The sequence below is a fragment of the Xenopus laevis genome, chromosome 8S (genome assembly GCF_017654675.1).
Source record: "Xenopus laevis strain J_2021 chromosome 8S, Xenopus_laevis_v10.1, whole genome shotgun sequence".
Taxonomy (NCBI): Eukaryota; Metazoa; Chordata; class Amphibia; order Anura; family Pipidae; genus Xenopus; species Xenopus laevis.
In genome coordinates this window covers 101,178,428-101,194,978 of record NC_054386.1, presented here as the reverse complement: position 1 = coordinate 101,194,978, position 16,551 = coordinate 101,178,428, and the positions used below count along the sequence as shown (strand labels likewise).

The 16,551-nt window shown below is 44.2% G+C and overlaps 1 protein-coding gene across 1 annotated transcript; it reads left to right on the top strand.

The window, feature by feature from the left end:
• Positions 1-17: 17 nt before the first annotated feature.
• On the top strand, positions 18-16,391 carry rnf115.S (ring finger protein 115 S homeolog). Its single transcript, NM_001093907.1, is given in 9 exon segments — positions 18-121; positions 8,468-8,526; positions 10,451-10,508; positions 10,656-10,867; positions 12,949-13,020; positions 14,188-14,260; positions 14,450-14,543; positions 14,995-15,110; positions 15,876-16,391. Coding segments are annotated over 9 exon segments (888 nt in total). The 5' UTR covers positions 18-43; the 3' UTR covers positions 16,002-16,391.
• Positions 16,392-16,551: the final 160 nt, after the last annotated feature.

Here is a 16,551-nt window from a genome sequence, read left to right as displayed (position 1 = left end):
GGTTCTCAGCAGTAGCCGGACCTGGGTGAGAGCGGCAGGGAACATGGCGGAGGCGGCGGCGGTGTCTCAGCATCGGTTCTTCTGTCATCACTGTAAGGGCGAGGTCAACCCCAAACTGCCGGTGAGTCTCTGCCGCCTACAGGGGTGACAGTTGGGGAGGAATGTAGGGGGTGGGGCGTAATGGGGGGAAGGAGAATGTAAACAGTGTTTGTACGTCTGGCCCTGGGGTTAGAGACACTGACAGTCTGTGAGGGGAATGTGGGTGCGGGGGACAAGGACTGGGGGTGACAGGGGAATGTGGGGGGCGGGGGAGAAGATCTGGGGGTGACAGGGGAATGTGGGGGGCGGGGGAGAAGGACTGGGGGTGACAGGGGAATGTGGGGGGTGGGGGAGAAGGACTGGGGGTGACAGGGGAATGTGGGGGGCGGGGGAGAAGATCTGGGGGTGACAGGGGAATGTGGGGGGTGGGGGAGAAGGACTGGGGGTGACAGGGGAATGTGGGGGGGCGGGGGAGAAGGACTGGGGGTGACAGGGGAATGTGGGGGGCGGGGGAGAAGGACTGGGGGGTGACAGGGGAATGTGGGGGGTGGGGGAGAAGGACTGGGGGTGACAGGGGAATGTGGGGGGGCGGGGGAGAAGGACTGGGGGGTGACAGGGGAATGTGGGGGGCGGGGGAGAAGGACTGGGGGTGACAGGGGAATGTGGGGGGCGGGCGGCACTATCGATCAGACTGGGGCCCCTGGACTGGCACCTGCACACACTGGGAATCCTCTTATTTAAATGCACCTTTACTTTCCCTTTATAGGTCCCCTGTGTCCCAGCCCTGTATATATACACACACATACTCATACAGATATATATATAATATACACACAGACAGACATATATGTAGTTAGTGGTTTCAAATTTCTGCAGTGAGTTACAAAAACATTTTTACTTTCACTTTTCGAGTCTCCTGTTTGACATCGAGGCTGATAAAGGTTAATGTGTCTGCTGAGTAAATGCTGATAAATATTTATTTATAGGTGATTTGGGCTGGAGCAGAGCCTGGGTGCTGGTAATAAATGAATGTAAAGGTACAAAAAAAGAAGGAACCGCACTCACAGATCTTTCATGAAAAATTCACTGGTTTATTTCAACGTTTCAGCTCCTAAACCGTCTTCATTATTTGTGGTTTTTGAGTTATTTAGCTGTTTATTCAGTAGCTCCCCAGTTTGCAGTTTCTGCAATCTGGTTGCTAGGGTCATAATTCCCCTAGCAACATGCACTGATTTGAATAAGAGACTGGAATATAAATAGGAGAGGCCTGAATAGAAAGATGAGTAATAAAAAGTAGCTATAAATATATTTGTAGCCTTCTTGCTTGTTTAGATGGGGTCATTGGCCCCAATTTAAAAGCTGGAAAGGGTCAGAAGAAGAAGGCAAATTATTAAAAAGCTGTAAATAATTAAGACCAATTACCATTCTATAACATACTAAAAGATAATTGAAAGGTGAACCACCCCTTTAACTGCAATCTCAATGATCTCTCCCCTGATTGTACCAGCCTGGCACACGTCCAGTGGAAATTCAGCGTTTATTTATGAAAAAGCCACGCCTCCAAGTGATTTGTACCGCCCATTTTCCTACTGAGGTCTATCCTTGGCACTGCCCACTGCTCCCACTGCTGCACATGTAATTGGCACAGTTAAATGAAGGTGTCAGTCCTGTGTTTGTAACAATGATACAGACCTCCGCAGTGGATCTGGAAGCGACAGGGTTAATATCTGGGCCCAGTTGAGGTGTAGCACAGTGCTACTGGCAGTTGAGAGGGGGGTGAGGTGTAGCACAGTGCTACTGGCAGTTGAGAGGGGGGTGAGGTTTAAATCCAGCAGGGACCGTTGGCAAACATGTCAGGATCCACTTCAAATATTTTTGGAGACTGGCGGTTGGCCGGTTTGAGATTGTGGCTTATAATAATGCTGCCAGCCTTATCCACAGCTGCCTGTATGATGGTCCGTCCGGCTGCCTGTATGGGGGTCCGTCCGGCTGCCTGTATGAGGGTCCGGCTGCCTGTATGGGGGTCCGGCTGCCTGTATGGGGGGTCCGTCCGGCTGCCTGTATGGGGGGTCCGTCCGGCTGCCTGTATGGGGGGTCCGTCCGGCTGCCTGTATGGGGGGTCCGTCCGGCTGCCTGTATGGGGGGTCCGTCCGGCTGCCTGTATGGGGGGTCCGTCCGGCTGCCTGTATGGGGGGTCCGTCCGGCTGCCTGTATGGGGGGTCCGTCCGGCTGCCTGTATGGGGGGTCCGTCCGGCTGCCTGTATGGGGGGTCCGTCCGGCTGCCTGTATGGGGGGTCCGTCCGGCTGCCTGTATGGGGGGTCCGTCCGGCTGCCTGGGGGTCCGTCCGGCTGCCCCAGAGCTGCCTGTATGGGGTTTCATTCGGCTGCCTGTATGGGGGTCCGGCTGCCTGTATTGGGGTTCGTACGTAATTTCTTCCTATTTTAAAAGACCCTTCTTTGTTTGCAACCTTGGAGCGTGGCCTCTGGAACCTCTCCCGAGAGCTGGCATACACGCAGTAAGGTCAAACTGTCACTGCATTGTCCCTGCTTAAAAACCTGACCTGATCAGATAGAGCAGGAGTCGGAACCTTGTGCATAATCTGAGTTTTCCAGCCTGTTGGCCTAAGCCTCTTATTCTTTGGACAAGGACTGAGCGTGGGTTGCTGGGATCTCTGCCCTGGTTTGTACATTCTTTGGGGCTGATTTATATGCAGATGTAGAAATAACTCCAATAATTTGTTAGAAATAACTCCAATTCCAACAGCAGTGGCTACCTACATTCTCCCAGCACTGGCCAATACTCTCTGGGCTGTATTTTTATCAGTGAGTCATGAGACTTCCTTCCCCTCCAGTGTCTGATCTGTCTCAGGAAGCCTTGGAGTTGGGCCGCTCTTTCCTCCAGTAGTTACAACCAAATAAAATGTTTTTATATTCTAGAATTAAGTCTTTAATGGGTCGGCCAACTGGTTCTTTTCTGATGCTACTTGTCTATGTTTTTATGAAGTCTCGAGGGAAGTACTTTTCCTGTTGATGCTCCTGTAGAGATGTAAATTGGTGAGTAGTGTTAAAAGGCCATCAGCCAATCAGCATTGAGCTTTGGTTTGGCCAGTGCTGGAAGTTGTGATTGGAGGCTGTACCCATGTTACTACATAAGGCAGAAGCTCCAGCAGGGACACAGATAGGTATGTGTTATATAGACCAGCTATTGGTGAAGATGTGTAGGATGTAAGGTGCTGGTTACTTATGGGTGCCCCGTGAATTCTTTTAGAAGGTGCTGTGCATACTTTGTGAGGGAGTGATCACCCAACTTTTTTTTTTTTTTTTTACATCTACAGAATCTATTCTGCTCCAGAGAGGAGGGGTAGGTTATACTAACTGAAAATGAAAGGGAAAATAAACCTGACCTCATGCCGGCCATAAATGTGTCACTTCATTGTAAACAAGAAATTAACCCATCATCATCCTGAATGTGGCATCATATGGGTCATTTTGCAACATGACTCACCCCTATATTTCCTATTCGCCACCTACCCCACACCCATATTTTTGCTAGTACAGGGCCTGCTGCAGAACTGGACAACAGGGTTGAAAGCTGTGGGAAATTACTAATGGCTCATGACAGCGGAAGGGCGGGTAGCCATTCATTCAAGCAGTGGGACTAGAACACTGATGATAACTTAAAGAGGGACAGAAAGCCTGTGACTCAAGCAGTGGGTGGGACTAGAACACTCTGATGGTAACTTATAGAGGAGGGGCAGAAAGCCTGTGACTCAAGCAGTGGGTGGGACTAGAACACTCTGATGGAAGCTTATAGAGGAGGGACAGAAAGCCTGTGACTCAAGCAGTGGGTGGGACTAGAACACTCTGATGGAAGCTTATATAGGAGGGACTGAAAGCCTGTGACTCAAGCGGCTTTGTATGACCACATTGTTCTTTGTGCAGCAGAGATATACCATAGAAATATCATATATGACAATATATATATATATATATATATATATATATATATACTGTATATACACGGGCATTTCTGATTCAGTGGGAAAAGTACACATGGCTGTAATATGTTCTGGGTCTGATATAAATGCTATGTCTGCCTCCGAGCATTATGGGACACCCTAACCTTAGTATAAGCCTCTGAATACTCCTATAAGCCTGATAATTATCAGTCCCATAATGGAATTATCTGCACCCGTCAGACTTTGCGGCTCCTACAATACTGGAGACTTAATTCCCTGATCTTTGGGTTCTGCCTGGCTAATTTATCAGCTCATTTTCCAGTGATAAGCTCCGTATCACTTACTGGCAGGCTCCCCCGGGCCCCTGTGCTCAGCGGGCAACTACACTGGCATTTCTACATAATCCTGCCATGCTGCATGCCAGCTTTTATTAAAGGGAAACCGTTCCCCACAATAAACCTATTTTTCCTTTATTAATGGTTGGAACACTGGTACTTCACATTAAATATTTCACTTTCATTTTGTATTGGCAAATGTACCTGCAGTTTATCTAATCCTCCCCATTGTGTTGTGTTTACATAGCTGAGGGTGAGAGAGGAGTTTAGTTTAAAAACACATAAGTTAATAGAGCTGCTCCAGCAGAATTCTGCACTGAAATCCGTTTCTCAAAAGAGCAAACAGATTTTTTATATTTGATTTTGAAATCTGACATGAGGCTAGACATTTTGTCAATTTCCCAGGTGCCTCCAGTCATGTGACTTGTGCTCTGATAAACTTCAGTCTCTCTTTACTGCTGTACTGCAAGTTGGACTGATATCACCCCCTCCCTTTTTCCCTCCAGCAGCCAAACAAAAGAACAATGGGAATGTAACCAGATAGCAGCTCCCTAACACAAGATAACAACTGCCTGGTAGATCTAAGAACAGCACTCAATAGTAAAATCCAGGTCCCACTGAGACACATTCAGTTACATTGAGTAGAAGAAACAACAGCGGTTCCATCCTAAAGTGCTGGCTCTTAATTGATACATTTATCTATGTCCCTGCTGAGCAGTTTCTCTGGGTTTTAATAAAGGCAGCGGTTAGAATTGATACAATAGTTGCTAATACTCCAGAGATGCTGCTGAGAAATGGATCAACTAAATGTATTAAATAATTGTATCAACTAAATGTTGCAAAATTGTAGCAGTTCAGAGTCTGTACCTGAAATACTGAGCTGTCAGACTCAAACACCAGAGACACAAACATTCAACTTTACACTTAGATTTTGGAAAAAAACGTTAAGAATAAATAATGAAAAGCAATAGAGAAAAGTCTTTATTTCTGGGAAATAATCTTAAAACAACTGAACTGAAAAAGTGTTTGGAAGATGAGCATCCCCTTTAAGATGAGCCACCCTTTTAATCCCCCTTGAACCACAGCAATTAGGACAGGGGGTGTGGCTAATTTCCTCTTTGGGGTAACCTGACTCCTGGAGAAGGGGGTATGGGGGTTAAAAGCCATTATAGGAAAGTTTTAGGCTAGCTAAGGATGCTGGGATTTGCCAATAAGCAGTCGCTTAGGGCCGACACCTTAGCAACAGAGACTGGCACAGTGTTTGTGAGTGTGTGTCTGATGCAGGAGAGACGCGGGTGCAGTAGGGCAGTTAATGACTCTTTAGTCTGTGTATAAAGTGTCATTATTGACGTCATGTGAAAAGCAGTGCATTTAGTGTACGGTTAACATCCGGCACATGACTCGGCGTTCCTTCAAGGTGACACGAAGAAATGATGTATGTTTGCAGGTTAACTGTAAGGGATCAGTGTGAAAATATATATATATATATATATATATATATATATATATATATATATATATATATATATATATATATATATATATATATATATATATATATATATAATATATATACGATATTCTATGTGTAAACCATCACAACTCCTGAATCTGCACCATTCTATTCTATTCAATCTTTGGGGTGCACTAAGTCAAGTGACTCTAAACACCTGTTGGTGGCAAACTAAGAATACTACACTATATTGGTTTTCTGTTTTTTTCCCCCCTCAAGTATGTTTTTGAGGTATACAGCGATTTATTTTGAATCTATAAGGAAGAGACGTATAGGGAAGCAATGTGATGTATAGGGAAGTGATCTATAGGAAAGCGAAGTGATCTATAGGGAAGCAATGTGATGTATAGGGTAGTGATCTATAGGAGAGTGATGTGATGTGCAGGGAAGTGATGTGATCTATAGGGAAGCAATGTATAGGGAAGCAATGTGATGTATACGGAAGTGATCTATAGGAAAGTGATGTGATCTATAGGGAAGCGATGTATAAGGAAGCGATGTGTAGGGAAGTGATGTGATCTATAGGGAAGCAATGTATAGGGAAGCAATGTGATGTATACGGAAGTGATCTATAGGAAAGTGATGTGATCTATAGGGAAGCGATGTATAAGGAAGCGATGTGTAGGGAAGTGATGTGATCTATAGGGAAGCAATGTGTAGGGAAGTGACATATAGGGAACTAATGTGATCTATAGGGAAGCAATGTGATGCATAGGGAAGCGACGTATAGGGAAGTAATGTGATCTATAGGGAAGTGATCTATAGGGAAGAAATGTGATGTGTAGGGAAGTGGTGTGTAGGGAAGTGAAACAGGAGGAGGGATCTCCCATGCATTGCTAATGACTATTCACGAGGGGACAGATGATACTGAGCTCCTTGTATCACAGTAGAGTGTAGGAGTAGCAGCTACTTGTATACCCCCCCTTGTTTCCAGGCAACAGCCATACATGTTTGACCCTTGGGCCTTGTACCTGGAGGCTGATAGGCTGCCCGTGGGTGGCTATGAATGGCTGTATACTGTAGGTGGCCCCTGCTCCTAGGAGATGATCATCTCTACATTCAGGATGACTTGGGGTACCATTTCTGTCTTCGTCGTTATTTATATTTACCTGGTTGGTGTTCCCCCATTAGGGCCTGTATCTATATCGTTCTGCCTGCGTTCTTTTTCCCCCTTACATAAATGTTTTACTGACAGTAAGGATTGTGAGCACCCAGTTAAATCTGTGGCCATTATAAACCATGTGGGACAATGGCTGTATTATTCAGCATTACATGAGGATACGGAATAGAACAAAAGATACTCAGTGTGATTATACGCACAGAAACATGCGGGCGATGTGTCCAGTCTCACTATGAACCACTGCTTATATCTGTAACCTTATGTACCCTGGGTACCCCTGGAACTATAGCAGGGTGAGACCCCAATGTTTCTATATATCTGTAACCTTGTTATGAGCTAAGGGGGCCCAGTCTGAAGGTCAGTTAGGGGGAGATTTGGGGTGAGTGTTTATTTGTACCCTGGGTACCCCTGGAACTATAGCAGGGTGAGACCCCAATGTTTCTATATATCTGTAACCTTGTTATGAGCTAAGGGGGCCCAGTCTGAAGGTCAGTTAGGGGGGGATTTGGGGTGAGGGATTATTTGTACCCTGGGTACCCCTGGAACTATAGCAGGGTGAGACCCCAATGTTTCTATATATCTGTAACCTTGTTATGAGCTAAGGGGCCCAGTCAGAAGGTCAGTTAGGGGGAGATTTGGGGTGAGTGTTTATTTGTGCCCTGGGTACCCCTGGAACTATAGCAGGGTGAGACCCCAATGTTTCTATATATCTGTAACCTTGTTATGAGCTAATGGGCCCAGTCTGAAGGTCAGTTAGGGGGAGATTTGGGGTGAGTGTTTATTTGTGCCCTGGGTACCCCTGGAACTATAGCAGGATGAAACCCCAATGTTTCTATATATATCTGTAACCTTGTTATGAGCTAATGGGGCCCAGTCTGAAGGTCAGTTAGGGGGAGATTTGGGGTGAGTGTTTATTTGTACCCTGGGTACCCCTGGAACTATAGCAGGGTGACACCCCAATGTTTCTATATATCTGTAACCTTGTTATGAGCTAAGGGGGCCCAGTCTGAAGGTCAGTTAGGGGGAGATTTGGGGTGAGTGTTTATTTGTACCCTGGGTACCCCTGGAACTATAGCAGGGTGACACCCCAATGTTTCTATATATCTGTAACCTTGTTATGAGCTAAGGGGGCCCATCCTGAAGGTCAGTTAGGGGGAGATTTGGGGTGAGTGCTTATTTGTACCCTGGGTACCCCTGGAACTATTGCAGGGTGACACCCCAATGTTTCTATATATCTGTAACCTTGTTATGAGCTAAGGGGGCCCAGTCTGAAGGCTAGTTAGGGGGAGATTTGGGGTGACTGCTTATTTGTGTCCTGGGTGTGGGTGGGAGATTCCTCCCCACCAAAATATCCTGTGCTCCATTGAAACAGGTTTGCAGTAGAAATACATTTTTGTTGGAGAGAACTTTACCTGAGTATTTCACAGTGGGGTTTAGTTTCCCTTTATAACCATGGGAGCACCATTCTCACCTTTTCTCTAACTCACCTTGTTTGTTGCAGGAGTATATTTGCCCCAGATGCGACTCCGGTTTCATTGAAGAGGTGACAGAAGAATCCAGGTAAGTCCACAACATCAGCGGGGTTGTCGTCCTCACTGTATGAGAGATAATCCTGTATATGGCCAGCTTTAGGCTGTGCTTTGAATTGAGGCGACTCAAAATAAATGTTTAAATCCCCCCCCCCCCCGATATGCAAAGTCAACTTCACCCCCCAAGTGTTTTCCTGTTCCTTTGCTGCTCTCATTCCTGTGGTCCTGTGTCTCCCACTTCACCATGGGAAAGAGAGCAGCCTGGGAACAGTGAGTGCAATGACTAATGCTCTGTACCTGGATCAGTTATAACTACTCACAGGTCCTTCATGGGGTTTTAGCAATGGCTGAAGAACGAAATGTTGTCTCAAACGTACCAATCATTAAAGTTCGTGCAGTTGTAGCAATTCCAGGCGTCTGTGTAACCCCAAAAAATATTCATGAATAATGGTAGAACTTGGAATAAACAGCTTTTATTTTCAAACTGCAAATTTTCATTTATTTTAGCAGTGTAAAACACTACATGTTTCGGGTAGAACCCTTTTTCAAGTGTGCAGGGTGTTATGGGAATAAATACCCTCCCCAATAGCCAGGAACCTCCCCCATTCACCTCTTAAAGTGACAAACACACTTTATACATAGTAGTACAAAATAATACAAAACCTTTTTTATATAGTTTGAATCAAGTCCAATTTTTGTGTGTCCGTGTGATCCATCCATTGTGTTATTTACAAGTCTATTTGTTGTCCATAGCAGGGAAATTTCATTTCTTATTCCTATCCCTGGCGAATCCCAAATACTGCTGGAGAAAGCCTACCGAAAGGTATAGGGATAGGGTCTCTTTATCCATCTGTAGTAGAGGCCAAAATTGTTTAATAATCATCTCTATTTTTTGACTCTGGTTACCATATTTGCTAACGAATGTTAGTTTTTGGGGGTCTTGGTATTTCCGCCTCTGAATTAGTAAATTCTCACGCGGGATATCTTACATCATTCAATATTCCAGTTTCTTTACTGGAGTAACCTTTTAAATAAAGGCTGAAAGCTGATTATTCCAAGTTTTATCAATGGATCCTGATGGACTTGCTCTCTAACCGGCCCTTTAAGAGTTAAATGAGCCATGTTGCAGCTGACAGTGCTATCAATCGCTGATTAAATCCAGAGTCATATAAATATGTGAACCCGATCTGTTTGTCACCCAGAAAAGATAGAACTTTGACCCTAGCGATTTATTCCCATGGAAGCTGTGAAGAGCCTCCCTGCTCTTATTTCAATTACCCCATTCTTATTTTAAAAAAAAAAAAGTAAAAGGTTCCCCTAACTTATGGATAAGTAACCTTTAAAATAAGTGAGTGTAAAATTGATGAGGGGGCTATTCAATGCACTTTTGCAATTTACATTCATTAATTATTTTCTTTTAATTCCAAGATATTAAGGGATACATGTACTGTTAATATGAATGAATTTTGTTACAACATCGCCACCTGCTGGTCAGTTTCCCACCAGTCTGACCAGCAAGTAGTCAAGGAAGTTGTCAGGAGAAAGAAAGAGGCTGCTCTGATGAACAAAATTCATTCATACTAACAGTACATGTATCCCTTAATATCTTGGAATTAAAATAAAATAATGAATGTAAATTACAAAAATTCTTAGAATAGCACCCTAGTCAGTTTTGCATACGCTTATTTTAAAGGTTTACTTATCCTTTAACAGTACATGTATCCCTTAATATCTTGGAATTAAAAATAAATGAATGTACATTACAAAAATGCTTCCTCATCAATTTTGCACTCACATATTTTAAAGGTTTAACCTATAAAGGAGGCACGGAACTTTTAGTTTAGTCTACAGACCTGCCCTATAGGACCCTGCTCTCATATAGAAGTGGTGCTAAAGAGCTTGCACTTTGTCCAGGGAGGGGGTTCTCTCTATAATTCACTCGTGTGCTGCTTCAGTTTCCTAGATTCTGGTGGAAGTTCCCTCGATGACAGTTCCCCCGCGCAGTTTACAGAGGTAAGTCCCCCGTAGCATTTATTGTGAGCTAAGGAGTTGGGATCTGAGATGAAAGTACTCTCAATTTCATTGCTCTGCTTGCTTTTGTGGGGTATATAAATAATACCTGATGTTACATGCAGGCACCTTATGGGTTTGTCTCTCCAGCTCTGGGACCATTTAGATCAAGCGATGTTCATCCCTGACTTCCGGCATTTCCTAAGCGCCAGCAGTTCTTTAGATCAAGATGGCAGAGACCAGGAACGGGGCCACCAGGCCCATACAGAGCTCAGACTGACGCGCAGACCTCCCAGGCAGCCAATGACGAGGTATAGATCTCGGGTCAGTTCACGCCCTGACCGGTCACCGGCCATTGAAGGGTAAGTTGGAAGCCATGCCCCCAATCCATTCCTTATGTTTGCATGGGGTAGATTACTGCGCGGAACCAATTTCTAAGACCCTGTATTATGATTGGCTCTTGTTCAGTCTGTAGAGTCCCGCGACCCGGACCCGCAACTGCCTTATCCGCAACCCGCCGAGCACCATCAAACAGGAAGTGATGGTGCTGCAAACTGGAAGTGATGTCATCAAAAGTGGGCGGGGACAGGAACAAGTTTTGTAAAATTTTAAAAGGAGTAAAATATATATACCCCGCGGGTACTGACCCGCTGCAGGACTCTAGCATGGTGGATAGAATAACGTATACTTATTAGATACGTGGCAAAAATACAGCTGTGGATGAAGAACTGGAAGGTTCTATGTAAAGTGTCAGCGATGCATTTAGGGGCTATTTTTGAGATTCAAAGTGTCATGCCCTGGGAATCTGCTCTTGGGGGGGGGGGCTTTTATAGATCTGCAGTGCTTAAAAAAAAGTAGGGATGCACCGAATCCTCTATTTTAGATTCTGCCGAACCCCCGAATCCTTTGCAAAAGATTCGTCCGAGTACCGAGGGGTGGGAAGGGGAAAAAATGTACTTCCTTGTTTTGTGACCAAAAGTCATGAGATTTCCCTCCCTGCCCGTAATTTGCATATGCAAATTAGGATTCAGATTCAGTTCGTCTGTATCCTGCTGAAAAAGGCCTAATCTCAAACCGAATCCTAGATTTGGTGCATCGCTAGAAAAAAGTGGAGGGAAGCTCTGTGTGCTGAACGTAACATGGCATGCAAAAAACAAGCCGCTCCCACAACCGTAAGCCACACCCATTGTTATAGAAAGCCTCGCGCACCAATACTTTCTGGTTTCACCCACTTTAAAGCAAAGCCATTTTGCTATTTCCTTTTTTTTTTTTTTTTCGTATTTCCTTCTAATGCACAATTTGATGCCCAGTAAGCATAGATTTACCTATGTGACCTGTACGGACCCCAAAATGACAATTCAGCTTCTGCAAACACAGCGCCTTTTCTGTGTATTGTGTGTCATACCGTAGCACAACCCCATCGTTTTCTATATCACCCAAGATGATTTCATATATATCATTCTCTCGCTATTCCTTAAAGGGGAAGTAAAGTGTAAAATAGACTAAAGGCTAGAAATGCTGTATTTTGTATACTAAACATAAACATGAACTTACTGCACCACAAGTCTAATCAAACAAATGATTTATGCTTTCAAAGTTGGCCACAGGGGGTCACCATCTTGTAACTTTGTTATACATCTTTGCAAGACCAAGACTGTGCACATGCTCAGTGTGGTCTGGGCTTCAGTTGGGAGGTTAAGCTTAGGGATCGTCATAAATGATCAAAACAGCACAAGTCGATTAATATCTGCCATAAAAGCCATAATCACAATATACAGACTGTGCTGAGTCCGGGGATATGAATCTCTACACGGTCGCCGGCTGCTTTACAGGGAAAGAAACAGCTGCTTGAGTTCTGGGAAGTAAGGTGGGGAGCTCCCCCTGTCGTTTGAAAGTATCGTTTCCCTGCAGAGCAGTTAGGGACCCTCTGTTTCCTATGTGCAGCAGTCAGAGCAATAAATGAAAGGGAAATTTCACTGCATACAGTCGGGTATCTTATAAAAACGGTGCACATTTTGGAGATGGGTTTCTATTTCATTAAAGAAAGTAAAACTAGGATTTTATTTTTTGCCTTTACTTGCCTTTTAATCTGCTGCTTTTTGTTTTCCCTGTTTTCTTCTTGTTTCCTTTTTGCTATAACCCTTTCTGATGCCTCCACCTTCTTTACACTTTTCTAGTTCTCTCCTTTTATCATCTATATATTTAACTATATTGTATTTTACTTCTGCATTTTATTTGCATGCAGAAGTGGAGAGGAGCAAAATAAAGTTCCGGGATTCAAACCTCTTGCATCCCCAGTGAGGGGATTTTATTTCACAGAAATAAAGACGTGAGGGATGGAGTCCCTGTGTGTCCCTCCCCAATTCCAGCACTTCAGTTGTGTCATTTAAAGCCTTATGTTTGGCTGCAATGTCAACCTATAATGTATTTGATTTGCCAACAGCATCATCCAACAGATCTTTGCCGGAGTATTCGCAAACCCACCCTTTCCAGGGTCCCCGCATCCCCTCTCTTGGTGAGTATTTCTGGCGACTTTCTATACATATTCCTTCTGTTACACCGCTGCCTTTTCTAGAGACGTTGGTAGAGCTGAGCAGGTAAGGACGGTTACAATGCCTGTAATTAATACCTTACTAGTAAGACCAGTATTTGTACAACTCACAGCTGGTGTATACTCACTGCTGTCAATAGGAGGCCCAGATGGAGGTGATACTGTCTCCCATTACACCTCCAGCATGTTCTTATTTCAGTAGTCCGTGTAATAGATATGGAAGGACCCCTGCTTTATATAACTACACAATACAGACACTGCTCTGTTTGCTTTGACTATGAGCCTGGCTGACGGGGTGGTCAGATTGTCCATAGTCGTGACCTGTTTATGGGTCAGGCCCTTCTAGGCCCAAAGTGCACTAATGACAGTCAGTCCTTCCCAAGCTAAAGAATCAGTTAATAGGGCTGCTCCAGCAGAATTCTGCACTGAAATCCATTTCTCAAAAGAGCAAACAGATTTTTTTATATTTAATTTTGAAATCTGACATGGGGCTAGACTTATTGTTACTTTCCCAGCTGCCCCCAGTCATGTGACTTGTGCTCTGATAAACTTCAATCACTCTTTACTGCTGTACTGCAAGTTGGAGTGATATCACCCCCTCCCTTCCCCGCCAGCAGCCTAACAACAGAACAATGGGAAGGTAACCAGATAGCAGCTCCCTAACACAAGATAACAGCTGCCTGGTAGATCTAAGAACAGCACTCAATAGTAAAATCCAGGTCCCACTGAGACACATTCAGTTACATTGAGAAGGAGAAACAACAGCCTGCCAGAAAGCAGTTCCATCCTAAAGTGCTGGCTCTTTCTGAAATCACATGACCAGGCAAAATGACCTGAGATGCACCTACACACCAATATTACAACTAAATACACTTGCTGCTTCAGGAATGACATTTTATATTGTACAGTGAATTATCTGCAGTGTAAACAGTGTCATTTAGAAATAAAATCGACATCATGACAGAATCCCTTTAATATAATGTAACCAACGTGAGTGCAGCAACACAGAGGGATTTACAATCAAGTGGTAACCAGAACTGTTTGTTATTTTGCCCTACCCCACGCCAGAGGTTTTGTGTTGGACAGTGCTGGCCGTGTTAGTAGCATGACCACATTTGTTATTGTTTGAAGGAGTGGGATGTTACACTCGAATCCTGGAGACTACGCCTGGGGACAGAGCGGCCTGGATTCCATTGTCACACAGGTAATGTTTGTGTCTGACCCTAGTGTGCATAAAAGTACAATCTCACATAATAAATATATCGCATAATAAATATATACAGAATCTTATCAGGGCAAAGAGCCCCCTAACAGTCCCCTTTGTTCTGGCTACTGACCCTGCCATTAAATTCTGAATTTCAAAAGCTCAAATCTGCTTTTTTTTTTCCTTCAGCTATTGGGTCAGCTTGAGAACAGTGGTCCTCCTCCAGCCGACAAAGACAAGATTGTGTCTCTCCCAACTGTCACCGTTACCCGAGAGCAAGTGGGTAGGTAACAATGAGCAACACCCGATCCACCCCTTCCTTCGGTCATACCTTTTTTCTTTTAATTCTCTTCTATACAAGAATCTCTGCGTATTAATGAAGTTCAGCTGGGTTAAGCCCGGGGTCTATTCCATTAACCTTGGTAACATTTTATTCCGAGACCTGCCGTCTCTACTAACCCAGGTAGAGGTCTGATTCTCTATATATTGTGCTGTCAGGCCATGGCTTAGCAGGAGTTGGGTCTGATCATGGGAAAGAGAAGCAGCACAGGAATAGAACATGGAATCAGAGCTCTGTACCTTGTACTTGTAGAGGTGGTATTTGCTCACTCAGGGGGCAATGTATGTATGTTATTAACATATTACCTTATTGCACGTGCACAGCATTGTTAGTTAGGTTTATTGTATTCAGAGTTTCAGTCTCTGTATTAACTATGCGTCTCCTTTTCTCTAAGCGATGGGCCTCGAGTGCCCGGTGTGCAAAGAGGATTACACCGTAGAAGAACAAGTAAGGCAGTTACCCTGCAACCATTTCTTCCACGGAGACTGCATCGTGCCTTGGCTTGAACTGGTAAGAATCCTTTCCCCTCCTTCTCTCTATGTGCCCTCTGAAAGGATACGTTTGTACTGGAATCAGTTATTTGAGTGACCTCTAATACATCTGCTAGGAAAGGAGCCCCCTATAAGATATATTGGATCTAACTGTCAGTGAATATCTGACACCCAACTGCTGCATGAAGAGAGAATGAAGAGAAACAGATGCTGAGAGAGGAATAGTGAAGATAAACTTGATTATTTCAGAAACAATGCAGAATATTTAATTGATTGTATTCACAAAGTTTTTCACTTCAGTATGAGGAAGCTTATATTAAAAGTTCATTTTGTGATAGTCCTCCTTTTAAGACTTGTCTCTATATATTTCAGACCTGACGTGCAAAGCAAATGGAATGCACAACCGTAAGAGTAAAAAGCCTGGGTGCCAGTCCGTAGAAATGACTGCAGAAAATGACAGCACTCCAAGGACGACTTTACAACGTAGTCCATTATGCAAAAAAAATGTGGAGGTTTATTAGTGATCCAACGTTTTGGTTTCCGTACTACCCTGAGGAAGGTTCCTGTACTGAACCGAAACGTTGGATCACTAATAAACCTCCACATTTTTTTTTTGCATAATGGACTACGTTGTAAAGTCGTCCTTGGAGTGCTGTCAGATATATATATATATATATATATATATATATGCATGTATATAAAATAGTCGATCTGGAACAAATAATATCTTCGGGTGTATATTGTACAGGTCTACTCCACTTACCCTTCTTTTCTTTTTGTTTAGCATGACACATGCCCCGTTTGCAGAAAGAGTCTGAATGGTGAGGACTCGACGAGACAAGCTCCCAATTCAGAGGCGACTGGTAGTAACAACTTCAGTAGCCACAGCCCCGACCGATGGACCTTCTGAAATCTGCCCATCTAAGCCCTCGCTCTAAGGCATGTATATTATACGAGAAGAGGGGGAGCCTGTTTTGGCTCAATATGGGGAGAGGGAGAAACAGCCACCAGTACTACAGAACACCCCTCTCCCTGCACAAATGAAACCCTCCTGCAGAATGACTGGATCCAGCGTAGCTCTAACGTCCCCGGTATTTCCTTCTTACCCATGAGCCTCGATCAGCTGCTGTTTTATCTCTTTGGAAAGCACCATTGAGCTCCTAGACAGTATCGTTCCATAAATCAGTGACCCGTCGCAGGCTACGGAAAGGATTAGGAAGTAGGTGCCGGCACATTCTGATCTTGGCATCTCCTCAGAGACCAAAAATAAAAGATTGGGGCAGAGAAATCCAGCAGATTAATTTCAGCAAACCACAGTGAATTCAACATCCCCGCTCTCCTCCTCGTCATTATCTCGTAGTGTAATTAGTACAGCCATTTGATTCAAGGTGCCTGTTTAAACAAGTGCTGGTTTCCTATCCATTTGCTCCACCAAACCCACTGAAACGGGGGAATTGTTT